Source organism: Pimephales promelas, chromosome 6 (assembly GCF_988280905.1).
Source record: "Pimephales promelas chromosome 6, fPimPro1.hap1.1, whole genome shotgun sequence".
Taxonomy (NCBI): domain Eukaryota; kingdom Metazoa; phylum Chordata; class Actinopteri; order Cypriniformes; family Leuciscidae; genus Pimephales; species Pimephales promelas.
The window spans coordinates 30,611,945-30,634,311 of record NC_142774.1 but is presented as its reverse complement, the minus strand read 5'-3'; the positions used below and the strand labels follow the sequence as shown (position 1 = coordinate 30,634,311).

General features: G+C 36.9%; 1 protein-coding gene across 5 annotated transcripts in view; it reads right to left on the bottom strand.

The window, feature by feature from the left end:
• The window catches only part of tbc1d1 (TBC1 (tre-2/USP6, BUB2, cdc16) domain family, member 1), a 76,049-nt gene that overhangs the window by 1,761 nt on the left and 51,921 nt on the right, over positions 1-22,367 (bottom strand). For all 5 annotated transcript variants that reach the window (XM_089132380.1, XM_039691728.2, XM_039691745.2 and 2 more), the window contains 7 exons: positions 16,330-16,506; positions 13,948-14,109; positions 12,895-13,056; positions 6,360-6,604; positions 4,481-4,640; positions 1,368-1,537; positions 71-247 (listed from right to left, as the gene is read on the bottom strand). In XM_089132380.1, coding sequence (XP_088988506.1) covers positions 71-247; positions 1,368-1,537; positions 4,481-4,640; positions 6,360-6,604; positions 12,895-13,056; positions 13,948-14,109; positions 16,330-16,506 — 1,253 coding nt within the window. The remainder of the gene's footprint in view (positions 1-70; positions 248-1,367; positions 1,538-4,480; positions 4,641-6,359; positions 6,605-12,894; positions 13,057-13,947; positions 14,110-16,329; positions 16,507-22,367) is intronic.

Genomic DNA, 22,367 nt, shown 5'->3' with positions numbered 1-22,367 from the left:
AGTGAATAAGCATTTAATCTATCTAAATGCATTTATATAAAGGGATTCTGCTTGTGCTAAAATGAGCCACCTGTAGCTCCTCTAGGAGGTCCAAGTTTTGCTGTCGGAGGCTTCCATTGGTCTTCTCCAGCTGGGCCACTCGCTGTGATTGGCTGAGAGTGGAGGGACCATCCAAGAGCTCGTCCTGAAGAACATGATACTCCACCTCATAGGCCTGCAGCTGCTTACTGATATCCATCTCAGACACCTACATGGAGACATGTAAAAATATACAAGATGAACAGGTCAAAGATGGGCAAGTCAAAGCATGTTTCTTTGTGTGTGTGTGCAAACTTTAGATATAAGATGAAGGGGGCCTAAACAAAACTCCATCCAACATCCAAAAACAACTAAATGAACATATAAAAAAAAAATACACAGAGTGTGTGTGTGTGTGTGTGCACGCACACATAATCTTCCCAACCGCCATTTTAGAGCCTCGTAAATTCCTAAAAGTGTAGGCTGCTCATACACACCTTCCTTGACATCAGAGACATCTTCAATGAAATTGTTCTCCTGGTGATCCTACAATGGAGTCATTTTTATGCTAGGGGAACTACATGCACACAAAAAAACTTTTGATATTTATATAATTTAAAATGAGTAGACCTTTTAAATATGAAGAAAATAGATAAATTGTAACGTTTAAAAAGGTAAAATCAAAAATCATCATCAAAATCATCATTTATCATTATCCCACATCACTGTCTACTTGACCGCAAAAGATATTCATTGGATAATGGTGTAAATTTGTAAATCAGTCTGTTCCTCAAAAACGTAATACACAGGTCACATTAACCACTTTGTGTGTCTACAACTATAAAATGTATTTACCAATCCCAAGATGAACTCCCAAAAATGTAAAAACCTGCCTCATTTTCTTGCTGCTATACCTTTTCGTTGTGTGTGGTTGGGCATCATTTAAAATATTCAAGAGAAAGAAGAGTGCTCCTGGTAATTGTCTTGCATGAATCACTTTTCATGCAAGAATCAGTTGAGACATAAACACAAAACACACACATGTGCACTGAGCAACACCCATACTTTACTAACTCCATCTATTATTTGTGCGGAGTTCATGATGAAACTAGTACTTATGCAAAACCACATATGAAGATGAACACAGGACACACCCAAGCACGAGTATGCGTTGATTGTGTAGGGAAAGACACGTATATTGGTGTCACCACAAAAAGAATCCACACCCAAATGTGCCACTGCCTTGACACTTAGCGAAAGTAAGTGTGTATGTGTTGATGTGAGTCGTACGTCTATTTGGAATGCAGGTACGGTGAAGGCATGCACGATGACTCTGACACATATATTACCTGATTGATTGTTTTTTCCATTTGCACAAGGCCCAGATTGGGTAAGGTTGTTTTGATGAACTCGACAATTGACTCTAAACTGTCATGCTGGAGAATCAGAGGCTTGTGGCTACCAAGTAGACTCAAGGCCACCTTGAAGATGACCTCTGACCCCTGAAGGAACAGCATGTCTGGAAGATATAAAATCAATAAATACTGTTTAGTTTACATCAAGCAATCCATTTGAAGGCATCTATGTTCGATTGTAATATGCAAAATTACATCACAATATAATATAATATAATATAATATCACAACTGAAGTTCAATAGTTTAGCAGCATGCCTGATAATAAATATATTAGGGACACACCAATAACAAAATTCAGAGCTCGACCGATATGGTTTTTTTCACACCGATGCCGATACCGATCTTTTGAAATCCGGGTCGGCCGATGGCCGATTAATGCTGCCGATTTATTTTGGCCGATATTTGGCCAATATTTGCTTGGTTTTTAACCTCTATTTGAAAGATAAAATGTAAAAGAAATGATAATTACTTAACATAGACAAACGTTCTCAACAAAAACATTTTATCCTCTCAAAAAATGTCCTGAAACATGTATTTTTGGTTTGTTTTGTTTGTTGATGGACAAAGACGAATGGACATAACCTAATTATCACAAAAAAGGAGAAAAAAATTAAAATTTTTTAATTTTTTATATATAAGATTTATTATATATTATTTAATTTAACTTCTAACAATAACGTATTTCACTAGTAAATTGCTGTTGAAAGACAAAAACAACCACCAGATGGGAAAATTATATTTTACAAAACCTTTAAATGCACCACAACGCACCATCCGTCTGTTGTTCTTCAGACAACGGCATCCCGCTGTTGGACCTTTTAGTCTACACTGTTTGGCCAGCATTTTAATCATGTTTAATCCAGTTACTAACTAACGGTCAGTGTTGTGCCTGAACGCGTTCAATGAAGGCGTTCATATTTAGGATCTGCTGCTCACTCGGCTGGAAAATGACTCTAGCAGCAGCGTGCGTCAAACACGTGTTCCATGACAACACTAGGCTGCCCACAGATGCCTAATAATAAAGTGTCTGCCTAATAATCGGCTTGACATACTTGGATATTGGCCGATGCCGATTATGTTAAAAAAATGCCAAAAATCGGCCCGATTAATTGGCCGACCGATTAATCGGTCTACCTCTAAAAAAAAAAAAAAAAAAATATAGAGAATAGCTAAACAGTTTTATTAAATTATTTGCATTTATAAACTAACTTAAAGTGAGTATTTAAGGGCAGAGGTAAAATAAAACAGAAAATGCAAAATCATGCAGTTTTTTTGTACCTTCTTATTTTGTTGATCAGTGTTTGAAAACTAAATATATTCAAACATATTACCATAATGGTTCATATATAATACTGTTTTTAAATAAATTTTTTCATTACATCTACTTCAATACACTTTTTGCCTAAGAAAAAAAAAAAATCGGCAACTGAAAATCTCCAACAGATTTGTTGAGAGTTGTGTGTTTGCATTGTATGTGTGTGAAGATGTGTGTAACTTAGTGTGAGATGAGAATACAATGTGATGTTCCAAGATGGTTCAACCGATTAACCTTGGAAAGAGACGCGAGTTTGTGTGCCACAAGGTCAATGACATTCAACCTTATAATCACACCACACACACTGTCATGGAACCATGGTTAAGCAAAACAAAGTTAGCGCCAGTCGCCATGCATCAGCGATTGTGATTATCATGCATAATTAACTTCAGCGTTGCCAAAGAAGATAAGAGAGACTGCAAAGTAGGATAAAGAGAGACAATGAATTTTCAGCTCTCTGAAATGATTAATGGAGATTGTTGATAGAGAGTTGATACCTCATATAAATTTGTTGCTGAATAAAATTATTCTATGCAATATATATATATATATATATATATATATACACAACTCTGGCTCTCGAGATCCACTTTTCTGCTCAGCTTTGCCCCAATCCTAATCAAACACACCAAAACATGTCTTTAGGATTACTAGAAATTTACAGGCAGGTTAGTGGACCTCGAGGGCCAGAGTTGAGAACCCTGAAAAGTTGAGAATAGAAAAAGTTTTTCACTGTTCTAAAACTATATTTTAGATTTTTCTGAACTTTTGGATTAAATAATTTTTTAATAATTTTTTTTGTGAATAAAAAAAAAAAGATGTGCAGATTGCTGTTACCTTTTAAAATGTAATGTATAAAAGTACATCATAAAAATATAAATTATTACATGGTTAAAAATTAGTAGTTAAATAAAGAAAGCAATTTGTAATAGTTTTAGGTAACAATAAAATTGTGATAACTGCAACTGTGATTCCAAACATAACATCATAATAAGCTGCATGATTTATGACATTATCCATGTCTGTAGCACAAACAGTGCAGGGCGTGTTATGCACAAACGTTTAATACTAAGATTTATGGGTGTTGAGAAATTATGTGAAAGCAGGCACGACTAAAAAGAGAAAAATAACAAAGAAAGTGAAAAACCCAGATGCAAACCCCAACCTGTAAAACCACCGTCACCCGGTGCCAGCTTGCAAGATTTCATTAATATCTCTGCAGTCAAGGTATGTTTGTGTACATGCAGATGTGTGTGCCCCTAAATGTGTTTGGTAACGACAAAAGAGAGAGAATGTGCTGTGTATAGTACGATCCTACGAGACAACAAAAATATGCCAAACATGCAGGCCATCTTCATAAACACTTCTATGGAAATTGAGAGAATAGCAATGCATCACAATCTGATCTGCCAGCTCATATGTCCTAACGTGCTTTCGTTTTTACATTTTACTTCATTAAAAGATGCTTTTTATCTGTGGCTGGTGTGGCTTGGTGGTTAAACATCTGAGGTCATAACAAAACCAAAGGATTGTAGGGTGTGTGCAATTCGTGAACTACAACCATATTGGCCTTGAGCAAAGAACTTGTCCAAAGGAACCGTCACTGTTTGAAATAAATACTTCAGCTAAATGTATAATTGTAAAAGCACTGTGGTAATGGGTATTCTCAGGAACTCGTTTAGATTGGGAAAGTGAGTATTGCGAGTGTGTGTGAGGGCGTGTGCATTCACCAAACACTCGCGCCACGAATCCAAGTGGGAAATGTGAGGCAAAGGCAGTGAGGAACCAAGGAGCGGCGTACAGACTGGGGCCGATCTCGTACTGCTCCAGATGAGTGTACAGCTCTCTGTGATAGTCGTGCAACAGACGAGACAGCTGATACATCTGAATCTAAGAAAGAGAGAATACACAAGGCAGAAGTCAGTAGAATACAAAGAACATCCGATTATCATAAAAGTGTTCTGGTATATTGTGTAATACACGAAACTGTCTATACTGAACATCAATCATCTGACGAACATTAAAAAACCGTGATGGTTACTTGTGGTGTTTTTATTGAGAATCTCTTACAGTTATCTGATCTAATTCTTCTTACATGCTTAGCTGTGAGGGGGTGTCAAAGTTTATATATTATGTGTGATTAATTATGTTTAATTGATTTATATGCAACATTACTGAAAAGGAAGTGAACAGAACTATTTAAAAAAAAAAGAAAAATATATGAGATTGCGCTTAAGTCAAGATTTCACAAAAAATCTATCCCATAAACTCTTTAACAAGAGGAATACTTTCGTACAAAGCCAAACGCAGTTACTACTCTTTTAGGAAAAGTTATGACTGACATTGGCTCTATGGGACAATGATCTGTCCTCTTATATGTCTCAACTATGTTCAGTGTGAAAACCCATTTGGCTGGACATAGGACAATCAATATAAAATTTCTTAACTGTCATGTTTGATCAATTTAAAACATCATAGCTGAATACAAGTATTTATTTTTTTTAAAAAAATCTTACTGACCCCAAACTTTTGAACAGTAGAGTACAAAAAATTGAGTAACACAAATGTAATCATCTATCTGTACGTTCACACCGCCACCGGAAGTCATTCATTTTCATTGAGAGCCGGCGGCGAGCTCCGGCGAGAGCGGCGCTGCGCGTTTCGGACGGCGAGAAGAGTTGAAATCAGTTCAACTTTATGGTAATAAGCAATGACGCGGTTTGGCGGCAACCAATCGGAATGTAGAAGTGCTCAGTTTGAGAGAATCCCAGAGAACGCAGTCCTGTAAACTTTGGTTCCGGCCACATTAGTTCCCAAGCAAAATAGAGGAGGTTGATCATTTGAATTTGATAAGAGGGCGCGCAACACTATTTATAGGCAAGATTTTCGTGCTAGAACACTTTTTTTTTTAGCGAGAATGCAAATTATAATAGCACTTAACCATGAACACACAAGCCACACCACACACGTATGGCTTTTAATTTGTTTATTTCGTTAGCAAACATACAATAAAAAACACTATAATTTTAAAAGTTATTTCCATCGATCAATTTTCGGCAAAAATAACGACTGACATGCTTGTTTGCTTTGTGGCCCCTTTAAATACCGTTTTCCCCCCCCCACGCATTCGATCTACGTCAGAGCATCAGAGCATCCACGAATCTTTCCACGGCGTCGTTAACAGAGCGGCAAGAGCGAATTTTGCCGCTCTCGCCGGTGGAGGTGTGAACGTACAGTAAGGAATTCACCATTTATCACAGATCAACTCATTTAAATGCCTACACGAAATGTGATTTAAAAAGGCTTTATCTTGTCATCATTTATTCGACATGTTGTTCCACATCGTCTGACTTGCTTTCTTCCATGGAAAATAAAGAGACAGAAAAAGAATGTACTGCTTGCTACTACTTGGCTGGTCATGTGATTAAACCCTGCAGCCACCGTGAAGGAAATAAGAGGCCACTGATAAGCAGAATAAAGGGCACTGATATGACTGCAGTCTTCAGCTCATGTGAGTGTACATCATTTTAAACATATGTCAAAAGCACTATATAGGTGTAAAAAATAACATTTGATGATATATTTATTAGCTTGTGAATTTTACTGTACCTGCAGTATGATCATATCAGGTCTGTACTGTTTCCGTAGCCCCATGTCGTACATGAGAAATCTGAGCATGTGGAATGCGTCCTCCTCACTCATATGAAGCAGCAACACGCCGGCCACAAAACTCAAGCCCTGGCAGTAACCCACCTCTGGGTCCAGTAGAGAATATGCCTTCAGTAGATTATAGAGGGACAGCTGGCCAGCCCCCAGCTGAGCGCTGAAATACGGATGAGTGGGAAATGTACGTCCTGGGAAAGGAAGAGGAATAATCAAGTATTCGGTTTTTCTTAGTGCAGTTTAAATGAAACAATGCTGCTGCTGTTGTTGATGTTGGCAGAGAAATATGACCCCCCCCCCCCTCCCCCTTCAGCTCAATCTCGTTCTCTTCCGTCTGCGTTTACAGAGTTCAGACCCATTCAGAGGTTAATCCAATGGGTCTATGGCACTTTAGCCAATTAACAGAAGGACAGACCAGGACTCAAATATCTAACGTGTAGTATCATCAACCAAAGGCAGGTGCTAGCAGGTGTTTAGTTTTTCAGTAAACATTTGAGGCATATCTACAGTACTGTATGTGCTTATATTCTAACAGTGCCGCTCTCATGTACAGGGGTTGGACAATGGAACTGAAACACTGGCCAATGTTGGAGGTTTCACATCTATATGCCTGGCGGCCAATCTTCAGAGTGAAGCACGGGTGGATCAGTGATGGTTTGAACTCCAATATCATGACAATCCTGATTGTATATGATGGACACGACACTGCCGAGGACTACCAAACCCTTCTGGAGGATCATGAGCGCCTGATGCTCAAACCGTGTATCAGCATGATCATGCACCAACACACACAGCAAGACTTGTGACAGAAGGGTTTGATGAAGATGAAAGTGACGTTGAACATGCACAGTCACCAGATCTAAATATTATTGAGGTGTTTTGGAGGAGCGAGTCCACCAGCATCATATAGTGACCTGGACACTGTTCTGGAAGAGGAACGGCTCATAATCCCTCTGGTCACTGTGAAGGACTTCTATCTGTCATTCCCATGATGAATTGGTGCTGTATTTGGATGCAAAATGAGACCCTCACCATACTAACAAATTATTGTGTTGTAAAACCAGGTGTTTCAGTTTCATTGTCCAACCCCTGTAAGTTTATACAGAGGGCAAGCACAGTATTTTTAGTGTTTTGATTTCATTGCGTTACATAAGTAGATTAGCCTGACTATGTCAGACTTCGTACTTCCGCTCTATTTATTTTCGCTTCCGTACTCAGTCTTAGACAGCAACATGTCTCTTCGTTTTCCTCCGGCCTGAAAACAGCCGACCCAATCAACGAACAGAGGGCGGGCTGGGAGCCGTGACGTAGACGCTAAGCGCCGAGTTTAAAGCTACACTGTGTGATTTTTACCCCCATCTAGCGGTAAAAAGGTATATGACCATCCAGTGAATATTAGTTTCTGTTCCTCTCCATTCCAATTTCGTTTTAACTACTACGGTGGCCAATGTAGTCCAAGATTAAAATGGCTTCCAGTTCGACCTCGTCCATGAGTGTTAACTCGAACGTAAACGCGAAAGGCGAAGCTTGAATTAACGGGTATGTCCCTCTTTGGCTAATGTACATTCAAGATGGAGGGGCAACATGGCAACCGACATTAGAACCCCTTACCCGTATGTATTTTCAATATTATACATTCACGAGGATACTTTATTACTTGAACGAAGTAAATATACATTAATGACCACATATATTTTTGAAAGAACCAAGTGTTTTTAGCTAAGAATAAACTAAAAGAGTTACACAGTGTAGCTTTAAGTTTGGGGAAACAGAAAACGACCGCAGATATGGAGACACGGGATGCAATTCGCTCTGTTGTGGAGAACATTTCCGGCATTTGCAAACTGAAGTCCGACCAAGAAGAGTGCTTGTTAAACATTTTGAAGAGGTGATGTTGTGGCCACCCTCCCGACAGAGGGAGTATCTCGGTCTCTTTTATCTGTCGAGCTCAAACTAGCACCCTTTTGACAGGTCAGAGTCTCCTTTCTTTTCTCAGTTCTTAAATATTGCCATGTCATGCTGTAATCTTGCAATTAAGTTGCAGTATTTCCGACAGACTCGAAATGAACAAAGAGCTGTTTAACAGAACTAATCCTTACTTTGACAGTTGGCTGCAAATATTTTCCTGTTTCTACTCTCTTGGGCACTCGTATGTGCTGTACCTGACTGCCTGACCCTCAACGTGCACCTGTATTGAAAACAATTTAACCCTCACCCTAAACACTTCTAAAACACATTGCTGCCAGCGCTGTTTATCATAACAATACTTCTGTAGCTAACGTTAGCCCGGGGCCGTCAGATCATGTACTAAATTGACTAGCCTAAATTCACTAAACCATATAAAACCTGTCTGCATATTTTTACTTTTTAATCTTTGTTTTTTACATACACAGTTATAGAAGTCCTGTAAAAAAAAAAAAAAAATAATAATAATAATAATATATATATATATATATATATATATATATATATATATATATATATATTGAAATACCTCATCCAGAACATGGAATATCACCTTATGTCAACTAGCTAGCTAGCTTACAGCTAACTCACCTCAACCTCGTAAACCTTCTTTTTCATTGATGCCTGGACTCTACCCTTAATTATGCCACCTGAATGATGAGCTACACTAACCACTCTGTTGGAGTTAAAAGAGTTTAAACCTTTTTTGACCGCCAAGGGTGCATCACTAAAGTAGGACGTGATTGTAAATAAATTAACAGATTCCGCCATTGTAATTAGATCTAGACGAGCGGAGCGCTTGGACCCGGAAGAGGCTAAACGTCACACGTGACGTTAGACTTAACAACCGCATATTAGTTTGATGGTTTAGAGCATAGATATCTATATAAAGGCTAGATATGTCATCCACGCTGCTGGGCAATGGAGGTCGACATCTGCACCTGGCGGCCATCTTGTCACAGGCAGCTCGCTCACTCGTAACATTGTGTTAATGGTACATGTACTATTTAAATGACCATATCTTGCTCAATTTTCTACCGATTTTCAAACGGTTTGTTTTGTTATAAACGTCAGAGATGTAGTTATGACACCGCATACTTATGAATAAAAAGTGTATAAATAAATAATCATCCAGATAATTATAGCCACGTTAATAACGTTTGTAAACCAAACCGTTTGTAAATCCGTCAAGATTTCAACAAGATAAGAGTATTTGTGTTCGTGCTGACCACTCATCTTACATCAGCTTGTCTGTGACAAGATGGCCGCCGGTGATGACGATGGAAACTCCGCCGTAACACATCTAGCCTTTATATACATATCTATGGTTTAGAGGCCCCGATTGTGCCGTGGATGTGTAGATTTACTTCACATAATCTACAAAAGACGTTCAAAGCCATGTGCACTCCGGTATTTCACTCGATGGTTTCATTTTCGCATCAAATATAACTTATTTGTTTACAGGTTTAGTACAGGTGTAGTTACGGGTAACCAATGATTTTATACTTCAGACAAGCGCCCCCTCGCGATAAAGAAAACACTTTTCAATGATGCCACTCCAGACTCTGTCTACGAAGCAAAGCGAATTTATCAGGCTACAAGTAGACACCAAACTAAGTGAAATCTGCAAACTTAGTTTTGATGCTAGACTTTTTCGTATACTAATAATGTTCTTGTTTTAATTGTTTCCCCAAAATTAATTATTTTTAAATTGTAATAAACCCTAAAACACATTTTTGCAAATGTTAACAGATATTTACACATTTCACATTATTGAAAACAACATTTAAAACAATGCTATGACTCATTACACGCATTAAATCTGTAGGGATATTTACCCTCCTGAGCTGTTCTGTCTTTTTTGACCAAATTCACTTTGTTGATTTAATAAAAAAAGGTTTGCTCAATCTGAGTGGTTCAAAACTTGGTGACGTTTTTATATATGCAATCTGATAACACCTAGACTTTATTCGATGAGTCTTAGTCACACTACTCTTTCCTGTTCGCAATCAAAACTGACGACCATAGAAATGAATGGAAAAAACCTAATCACAGAGCTGTGTTGAATAAAATCTATCAGCCACAATGTTGACAACCATACACAGACATAATTGGTTGAGACTAAAAAAAAAAAAAAAATCTAAAACTTTCACACCTAACACATACTTGAGGGTGAGAATAAAATGAATGGGAATCTGTAAACCAATAATAGTTGGATAATGTCTAAAAAAAATATCCAAATATATAACTAAGCATAAAATCTAGAATTCACACTCAGCATGTGTTTGCATAGATCACTTCAGTCATTTACAGGCCATTATTATCATAATAAGATTTTGATCTGGCATGATGTTATTTTAATTTTTACCAGATGGCAGTAATCTGGCCCAAATTTATGACAAAATCTCACTTTCTGTTTAAATGTGTATAACTGTAGATTTGAACTTTACTGAAGTAGAAAAGTTTGTAATTTGCTCATCTTATATAAGATGAAATAAAAATGGCCATGGCAAATGGTGTCACTCACTTTAATAACACAATAATCTTACTATACCTTTGAATACTTGGACTAACCCGAACGGTTAGAAATGTTGAGAACATGAATTATGCAAGCATCTTGCAATATGAGAATTCACTGTACCGTGTAGAATAAGAGCTTTTATGTTCCTGCCTTAGAAACAATATACATTCCTATCAGATTAGATGTCTTCCTGTGTTGTAAAGATATCTATCTCTCTTTCTTCCCGCTGTCACTGTGCTGAGAGCCAGACACCTCCCTTTCTTTGTCTGAGTCTCCCCATTAATCTCTCCATCTTCACATCTGCCCATCTCTGCTAGTGTCTCAACCATTCCTTTAGCCTGAGGTTCTGCAGAAGCTGCTCTCTATAATAACTGAGGTAATGATCATTTTGCAAACAATAGAGACTTTTGTGTATATTCAAATGACAATTTTTGAAAACATTCCAGGGCAAGAATCAACAAGTTAGTGTGTTTTTAAGACAGAACAGCAGAATACTTGTTTTTCAGCATGCTAGAGTGGAACATTAAGCAAGCCCAACAATTAACTGAGTTGAGTTTATATTATCAAACGGACAAGTTTTTATCTTTCTCAAGACATTTCTGAGAGGCAAAACATCTTGAGCAACAGCGAGACACATCCAGTTGGCAAGAATAAAACTGAAAGGCATTCAACAAAGACCTGGATAACTGACAACCTTCAAAGGCAACAAACAAATAAAGACTATACAAAAGGTTAACAGTAACTGTTCCAAAACCTAGTGAACTGCCAACCAATACAGCATTTTAAGGGCATTTGACATTATTGAAAACAATAATATCACACATTAAGTGGACATTAAGTGGTTAATTTGATCAAATCATTGCAAAAGTTTGGAGTCGGTAAGATCTTTTGATGTTTTTTAAGAGAAGTCTATTATGTTCACCAAGGATGAATTTTTTTGATAGAAAATACAGTAAAATATTATTGCAACTTAAAATAACTGTTTTCTATTTTAATATATTTAAAATGCAATTTATTCCAGTGATGGTAAAGCTGAATTTTCAATTTAAAGTCTTCAGTGTCACATGATCCTTCAGACAGAAATCATCCTGATTTGTTGCTCACGAAACATTTCTTATTATTATCAAAGTCAGAAACAGTTGTGCTGCTTAATATTTGTGTGGAAACCATGATACTTTCTTTCAGGATTCATTGATGAACAGAAAGCATTGATTTAAAACAAAAAACAAAAAAAAAAGTAACATTATACATGTCTTGCCTGTCATTTGATCGAGTTAATGAATAAAATTAATTTCTTTAAAAAAAAATGTACTGACCCAAAATCTTTTTAACACAGTAGTGTATATTAATATAATAAATAACACAATTTAATTTCATTCGATCCAAAAGAAATATTTAAATATTTTTAAATAACATCTATAAATAACTAAATTTAATCTATTTTATGTACAATTTAACCCGACATTTTAGAATTCAAATTTTTTTAAAAATAAAATTCTATATTTTTTTGTCCAAGGCAATATTTAAAGGCCCTCTTATTTAAGCTGTTGTAATAAAAATAAACAAACAAAAACACAAGAAAATACCAGTTTAATGATGTGCATCTGTATTTTAGCATCTAAATAAAGATTATGTTAATATAACTAAATATACTGTAAATAATTTAAATAATTGTAAGTCTTATTGTGGCCCCACTGTAAGTTTGAAGAGGCCCCAAATGGATACCGACCCCCTGGTTGAGAACCACAGTTTAAAAAAAATACTGAATTGTTAGCATAGACACATGATAATGTATAATCGGAATCAGTTGTGGGGTCTCCTTTGTGCTTCACGAGAGGAGCTATATTTGTGCATCAAGCACAGTTGTTGCCTATAAAGAATGTCCCAAATTGGTCACTTATGAGGTTTCATTTTAGTTAAATGGTGCCTATAGCTGTAGGCAGCAATGCAATTCACTAGGTTTTGGCACAGACCCATTGTGTTTGTAATACTAACCCAAGTCTATGAGGATGGCATGCTGTTGAGATGTGAGCTGCTTTAGAAGCTCTTTATAAGGAGTGTTATTGTTAGGAGTTTTGGCACTGGGCCCCTCCTTCCTCAGCAAATACTGCTCTGAAAGCAACTTCCAAATCTCTCCTCGATGCTGACGAGGAACACCTGAGAGAGAGAGAGAGAAAAAAGAGCTAAATTGATGGATCTTCGATGGAGTGTTGAAATGCCTTGACAGAACATCACAGTTTGTGAGTGGTTTTATTCATGTAGATGGAAGTCCATTCAATCACTTTAAGAGGACAAAGTCAACATTGGCAAGGACTGACGTAAAACGGTAACACGCATCCCCATTCACACGGAAACAAATCCAAAAACCAACCACAAGCTTAAAACACGGTTCCTCGTGAAAAGTCAGTCCCACTGGCGTGACCAAACAGAATTGCAAACACTAATCATTTTGTTTCCACCACAGTCTCTCATACATAAATCAGTATGATAAATCACTGTGTAAAGAATTACATCAGATCTATTGAGATAGCATGGTAAACCATACATATTTGTATGTGTAGGTGTACATGAGCATTTCATGTAAATGCCAGAGTTCTACTGAACTTGAACAGGTGTGTGTGCGCGCGTTAGTGCATGGAAGCTCACCATTCACAATAACATTCTGCAGAACTAGCACTATAAAATACTGTCCATCAACGAGACAGCTCTTCTATCTATGCATATCAAACACACACGCACATATTTGGCATACACCATCAAATATGAAAATCAATAATGAACTTTTTCCAGGAAATGACAATTAAAGGCTTAGTTATCACAGTTAACACAATGTATACCTCTATAAAAATGAAAACTGATACATAAACTGTCGTAAACTAAATATTACATACTCCTCACTCAATTCTCAGTTTTGGTTCAGTTAATCCTAGTGTCAAAATATTCATATAATAGGCTGATGCCCAACCTTATGTAACTCATCACTGTCACATCACTCCAAAATTCTTGTGTATCCATGTGTGTGTGTGTGTGTGTGTGCATTTTAGTCACCTTGTCCCACAGCTGTGTGGATGTCCTCTGTGTCGAATCTGACCTTTGACCTCCCAGTGGTGCTGAGCATTCTCTCCCAAACCAGAGTGACGTCTTTCAGACATGGAGTGATCTCTTCATAGTCCAGCTTCAGTCGTCTGCATTGCAGATCACTCTCTGATGCTGTACACACATCGAATGAAAGGTTAACAAACTGAAAATGTGCACAATAAATATGGTGGAGCTAACAATTCATTAATTACTACTTTCTATTAATTCATTTAATTATTTGCATGCATTTTTCAGTAACATTTATCAGCTCCAATGTGCTAAATTAAATGAACTCTTAAGCTTAAGTCACATAGCCCAAAACCAGCATGAAAATAAATTTGAAACATTTATATCTATAAATTATAGTGTTTTTTGTTATTATTAAATTATTATTTATGAGATACATGACATTTTTATTGCCACAATCAAGCTGTTTATTTTTCCATCAAAAATTACCATAATTAAAAGTAGGTTTTACATATTAGTTATCGAACACAAACATATATTATATTATACTGTTTAAAAGTTTGGGGTCTGTAAGATTTTATGTTTATGAAGTCTCTCATGCTCAGTATTTTTGTGCTTAATATTTTCTAATACTTAAAAAGAATTAGAAATCTTTTGCAACATTATACATTTTTTTTACTATCACTTTTGGTTTAATGAATGCCTGAGCAACGAGCAATCTTACTAATTCCATACTTTTGAACATTAACATCCATTTTAAAAGTTTGAACAAGTCGTATAACCCATTGTCATGAAATCCTGCTCCTCGTGTTACACAGCATTGGGAAAAAGTATATTGTGTGAAGTCCATATTTGTTTTCATTGACATTTACTCATTTACCAGATGCTTTATCCAAAGCGACTTACAAAATAAGGACAACAACAAGCGATTTATCATATAAAGTCAATAAACAGAAGAAGTGCAGATAATGCAAAGTTTCAGGAATCGTTTAGAAGAGTACAAGCTAGAACAGGGAGAGATTTAAGATTAGTTAAAGCACAGTGGGATGCGGAAGAGATGAGTTTCCAGCTGCTTCTTGAATTTTGTCAGGGATTCTGTATTCAGGGTAGCATTGCAAAGATCCTTCCACAAGTCATGCTGCTGCGTTCAGGACCAATTGTAGAGGTTTGGTTGCACATGTTGGAAGTCCAACCAGAAGAACACGGCAATGACAAGGGCCTGGACGAGACTTTGTGGAGCATGCTCGATGTTATGAAGGGCCTGATCTTCCTGATGTTGTGCAGTGCAAACCTGCATGATCGTGCTCTCCTTGCAATATGGTCTTTCATATACAGTATATCTGCTTTATTGTCATTTGTTGTTATTAAAATCTAGCTGTAGTAAGCAGAGTATGGTAAGTGTAATCGCTCCTATTGCACCAGTGAGAATTCTCATTCACACACACAAACACAGGAAGAGATATAACAGCAAGAAGGGAAATTTCAGGAACAGGAGAATAATACCCTTCCCTCCCCACCCATCCTTACTCATGGGGAAAAAAAGAAACCATAAAAAAAGAAAGAAACAAACAGAAATAGAACTCTCCAAAGTGTCAAACATCAAAAGTCTTGTGATTGAGAAGAAACGTGGTAATAAAAACGGGCAGACAGTCTTCCCAGTGCACTCCTCCTAACCCACTTTTACATGCACACACCCTATTCAATAGGTCTGGCTGCTTTCTTTTCAAGCTTCTGTTCTTTCTTTTTCAGGTCATGAGAAGCATGACTGAGCATGGCAGGGCAGGACGTGACAATCTGCCAATCACGAGCACGCCCAAATCAGAACGCATCTGCGCCAGAAAACTTCTTTACCTTTCATGATCATCTCATAACCTGCAGCAGGGACTTCCAGATATGGAAGCGCATGGGTGCGCCGGGTTGTGCAGAAGTGTGTGTGTGCACTACTGTTTATGGGAGATGCATTTGTGTATGCCGGCTGAACGTAAACCAGACAAATCATCCATCTAACAGCGACCTAAAACAGCTCTGAATTCCAAAGGACCACAGAATGAAATCATTTTTAATTCGGAAAACATTAATTGAATAAATCTTAAGGGCAAGAACAAACTAAGCTTTATTGCCACATAATGCCTAGTAATCTAGATGTTGCGATTTCACAAAAGCATGTATATATATTGTACAGGCAGAATAATATAAACAATGCAATGGTGAACAAACAAGAGTAATTATTATTTTGACCAAAAAAAAAAAAAATTGTCTCATAATTGATTTCATTTTTGTTAATTGAGTCTGCAAAGGCATCCTAATGTTAGTTGGATTACTTTTGCCATTTGTATGCTGAATGAAAGTGTTCACAATGAGTCACTGCACATGCGTGTGTTTTACCTTGTAGTTTCTGATTCTCTTTCTCCATCCGCAGGAGGAGGATCTGTTGAAGAATGGCTTTTCTCCATAACTCTCTTAGCTCTGCCCCACTCTTCTTCCTCCTCTCCTCTGGCACCGCCCCCAGGGCGCTGTCCCCACCCCCCAATGCCATTCTGCTGCCAACCTCTAAAGCGGATTCTGAAAAATAAAGAAAAACGTAACAGTTTGTCATAAGACAAAAATCAACCTGCATGAACTACCAACGTTTGCCTAGATAAATCACAAGCTACCAACATCATCTACATACCAATATCATCATGTCTACGTTTGTCATTATATAATCATTTTAGCAGTCAATACCAAAAATAATGATTCTGCATCCTGGTATATTGCCGGTAAAAGAATTCTTTAGTAAAAAGCTCTGTCTTTGTTTAAGAAACAGACTACATAAAAAAAGGGAAATAAATTGTATTTTTTTTTCTTGTCAGATGGCATTGATTGCTTATTTAAAAAGGGGGAAAAAAGAGTTGCAAAGGTGTTGCAAGGCTGTTTTTTTTTTTTTATAATCTTATTTACAATCTTGCTGTATTTTATTTTTATTGATTCCATATTGTACATGCATACTGCACTAGTATTATACTTGTACTATTGGGTAATGCACTGCACTAACATGTTTTGAAGCAAGCGGATATATCCCTTTTTTTCTCTTTCTTTTCTTTTCTCTTTTTGAGTCAGAGAGTAAGAAATGTGTCTGTATACTTTTCTATTATTATTATTGATCAATATGTTGATACAAACTTTGTATTGTTCTCCATTTTCTTTCTGACCGGTAAAACCAACAAAAAGAGTTAAACTAAAAAGCTCTGTCTATACGAGTATTGGCCATATTGTATGATCTATTATCAGTATTTTTTGTTACTGTGCATGTCTCCAAGTAAAATGTAATAAAATAAAGGCAGAAATTACAAATAAGACAAATAATATGAGAAAAGCAATATAGAAGGACCAAGTTTTCAAGTAAACACTCAAAACATAAGTAGTAAAAGGTTAAAAAAAAATGTACAGCTGTTAACAATCATTTAAGACTTTAATGTCTCGCCAAGACAAGCAATTTCACCAAGAGTAGCTACCACCAATTCTAAAAAAACAATCACAAACAAAAACATCTCTCCAAATCAACAACACCTATATCAATTACCAACATCACAATCACTTATCACCTATATAAAATCATAAAAGCATTCATGTGTTTTCAAAATTACTCAGATAGGCTAATAACTTATAAGCCTACACAAAATACATGTTTAAATTCATGTCTATAACTACAAAAACCATGCACAGTTCACAGTCACAGTAAGCAGCTCAAAAGGTGATACTAAAAGAACCTGAAATGGGTTTGTAATTTCACCACATTTTAATAAACAGCTGGTGTATTGATAACAGGTCCTCCACAAGATTTTGTAGTTTCCCCTCATGTTTGCACAAATGAACACAAACCACAAAACGCACACAGAAAGACAAACACACATCACACTCATATACACGTGTCCATGAGTACAGGCAGAGGTGTTAAAAATAAAACGAACGCCACCCAAACTATAGGGTGGATCCGAGACGTCAAAATACCCCTTTTGTTTACAAAGTGAGAAAATGTGCAAACCTAAATTGTACTGTTATTCGTGGCATAAACAATGTGTGATCACCTTATATACAGTAGAGGTGCATATTACAGGGGGAAGAAAAATCAAATCAGTGTTGAAATAAAACAACATTCAGCAACACACTGTACACGTTTCTTTTATCTCACTCCTGTAATATATGCAACTAGATCTTGTCTAAACCTGCTGTAGTTTAGCTGTCTTACCACCCAGTTTTTAAAAAAATGATAAAAATGTCATTTATTGGCTGGATTTAAATGTACAGTTTAGACAGCACTAGCAATAAGGCTTATTGGCATAAACACAAATGTTGCAGAAAGGTCTATGACAACAGAAGCTTTTTCAGTGAGAATTGGTGAGTGTGAACAGCTTTTAAGGCTCATTAGATTAAAGGATTGTCAAACCCGTGTTCGATTTTCAAAACGTAAGGGAGTTTTTTTCCCCTACTTTTCTTTATTCCAGTGGTCACAAAACACTTCAGAGTGACTGAATTATTGTGAAATTTCGACATTTCGTCATTTATGGCTGTATATATTAGCAACAGACAGCAAATGTACCTGTAATTGCCATGTGTACTCATCATTATTCATTGCAAAATTGGACAGGAAACCTACAATAATGTTAGAAACTAGAAATCTTAACTGTTCGTCAAACAACAACTGAGAGAAGAGAAAGTTTACAGTTTAGCTAAGTGGATCAAAGAAAAAAAAACGTCTTCCAAAGAGAACTAAGTTGTTTTTTGTGTCATTAAAAAGTTAACATGTAAATACTGTAAATGCACTTGCCCAGGCCGGTAGTGTTTCAAGCCCGCGAAGGCCGGTCTGATAAAATGTATTCATTGCAAGTTCGCCATGCACACTTGGGGCCCAACCGAGGGGAAGAATTTATTTTTATTTTTTTTACATTTTAGATAAAGTAGCATATATTTGCACTAAGTGCCTGTCTTTTTAGCAAAAAGACGCCCGTCAAGAAATAGCTACAGTGGCGTAGGTCGTAGGGCGTGAAGCGCTTGAAAGCAGCTTTTGATGCGCTTGACCCGAGTTCGAATCCGCCTTTGAGAACACATATGAGATGTAAAATGTATAACCTAAAAAAAAGGTCTTTAGCGTTATATTTTGCCAACAAACTAAAATCGAAACTATGATATGGCTTTGTGTCTTCATAAAACAGCACAAGACTTTAAGAAAAGGCATCCTGTTTGTGCTGGGTGATTTAAAGAAAAGTGTGCACTTTGCTCACGCGATCAGCATGGTTATCTGTTGTTTTCTCCTAAATAAAAGCTCAAGGGTTTATTTCTTGAAAGTGAAGAAATTAGGACAAAAGTATTTTATTTTTCCTATATTATAGTGTAATGTTGGCTAAAATATACTTTTGAAATATTCATTTTCATTTATATAGTACATTCATAGGCTATATGATTTTTATGTCATAGGAATAATTATCTAAATCATTATTACATTATTATAATAATTGTTTGGCATCCTAAAACACCATTGATAATGTAATGTAGACTGAGACTCTCATAACTAAAAAGTTGTTTGAGCCCTCTTTATTGTCCTGGTACAAATCAATGCTTTTTCTTTGTTCAACGAGTAGTTCATAGGTTAAAGCTCTTAATTTTTATCTCTAAAAGAGCACAAGATTGATGTGTTTAACCTTAAAATGTACAACATTTTCTTGCAGGGGAGCATGCCCCCCAACCCCCCTAGAGCCACAGAGGTCCACCCAACATAGTTTTACAAATTCCTGTGGGAAAGAACAACCATTCATGAACTTTACTCCAGCATAGTACAACAAAGTTCATTATAAGTCAGTAAAACTGTAAATGCCATATTAAAATGTCCTTGGACAAAATATACATTTGGCCTACCTAAGAGATGGCCTCTAAGACATTGTGCCCAGGGGCCTCTGAACTCTTAATCCAGCCCTGATTGTAGACTCACTACAGTATCAAACTGTAAAAGTAGTTTATTTCACATGAAGCAGGTCGCTGCATGGGGCCTACCATCTTTAGATCACATGACCAGCCAAATACTGTTTAAATTTTTTTTGGATACTTTCACTTAGAATAAATAAGTATGAATAAAGCATTTCTACAACTAAATTAACTAAAGGTGAAGTATGTACGTTTTTTAGATTAAAATACATTCTCTTAAGGAGTCATGACAAGTTTTTTTTTCATTATTACGGATTTATAATGGATTATTTGAGAACTCTCCATTACACTGTGCCTCGTTTACAAAACAATCTGCAGTCAAATTCGCTGAATAAACATAATCATCCGACGCAATTATTCTATTCTAAAAAAACTATTCACTTGTTTCTGAAAAAGTCATCCAACTGCCAGCCTGCATGGAGATGGTTTTGAGACTCCAGAGACACCAGCAGCTCCAAATACCTGTTTGCTGCTCAACAACAGTGGTTTATTATTGCTGCCCTTCTAATACAATTAATTTGTTTGACCAAATGTTTCTTAATAAGCCTTTACCTGACAGAGTTTTTCTGTGCTTTAAATCACTCACAAATCTTTTGATAATTTGATCATTTGCACAACATTGCACCTATCATGCTTTTCATCTTCAGAAAGATCTTTCTTCCTCATATTGCATGAGAACCTAACATTGCTTAAAGGGTTAGTTCACCCAAAAAGAAAAATTGTCATTAATGACTCACCCTCATGTCATTCCAAGCCAGTAAGTGTTCATCTTCCGAACACAGTTTAAGATATTGTTAATTTAGTCCGAGCGTTTTCTGTCCCTCCATTGAAAATGTATGTACGGTATACAGTACTGTCCTGTTCCAGTATGGAAATAAAGACATCCTCAAAGTAGTCCATGTGACATCAGTGGGTTAGTTAGAATGTTTTTAAGCATCCAAAAATAACAAAAACTACGACTTTATTAAAGGGGGGGTTGTTTCACTTTTTTCATTTTAAATAGTGTGTAATGTTGCTGCTGATGAACAGTATCTGCAAAGTTGCAGCGCTGAAAGTTCACTGTAAGCAGAGATATCGTCTTTTAAAAATCAGGAAGTATATTCCCTACAAAAACGACTGGATTGGGACTACAGCTGGGTTATGGTATGTCACTAACCCACACATTTACATCAACCACTCCCTCCGGAATAAGCAGAAAAGGGCATGCGCATATTTCAGCAGCTCCAGCTCGTCGAGTGTGTTGTTCACGCAGCTGTCAGGTCTTATGTCTTCGAGCTTCCCACGGACGCTGTACTTCGTCAACAATGGATACAATTTATGTTTGATTATGTTCCTGAAAATGACGATCATAATTTAGCTCTCTGTGCTGCGCATTTTACGGAAGACAACTTCCACAACCTCCACGAGTTCAACACCGGATTCAACAAGAAACTGTTACTAAAACATGAAGCAATTTCAACTTTAAAACCAGAGGCAGCAGTTGTTGGGCCACAACCTGTAAGTAGGCTAAGACTTTATCGTTTTAAATGTATTTGCATGTATAATTCCAGACGTAGCCTTGTGTTTTTTTTTTTTTTCAAATGCCAGCGCTGGCTTTATTGCGACTAGGCTATTAGTTATGCTATTTTGTGTCTGCGACAAACGCGTACAAACATGAATTTTGTATAAGTACTAATGTTGTAAATGTATTTTTCATGTGTATATATGTTTTATGACGTTATTTTCGATTTGATCAAGAACGTAAACTAATTCCAACGCTGTTTGAGTATGACATTAATAGCCAGTCAGTTGCTATTGTTGCCAGTCAGATGCTATTGTGTTAAACAAACGTGTATAAAGTTCAAAAAATGTAGCAAATTATCATTCAGAAATGATTATTAAGAGCCGTGTGTGGTGAGTTTCTGACTCGCTTCATCGCGGCTTTCTCTGTCTGATTCTGCCTCAAACCGATACTGTAGTTCGACACATATTTACATCTGGACCGGAGCTCATGACGTGTCCGTAAAGGTAATGGGAGTTAACTTTCCGGACAACGTGAGCGACAGTTTAGCCAACCACAACACACCGGGCCAATCTAACCAATCTGAGCCCATTGCGTGTTTCTGAGGGAGTGGTTTCATAGACTCAGGGAGTCAACCGCTCGTTCGAGGACAGAGGAGAGCGCGGCTGACAATAAAAGTGAAGTTTATGAAAAATAAGACTTTTTAAAAACGAAAAACCACGAATGCATGTTATATTGTACCCCATAAACACAATCATGCAAAGAAAAAAAGCAGTCAACCCCCCCTTTAAACATTGTCTTGTCTTCCGGTTCGGAGTCAGCAGCGTCTTACATCACCAGCGTCACTGCGGACTCATGAACACAGAACTGGAAGACTATACAATCTTCAAGCAGCTTGCAGTGATAGATAGTTAGTAAATAACAATTCATGGTGCAAACTGAATTCTTTCTGCGGTGGCACTGC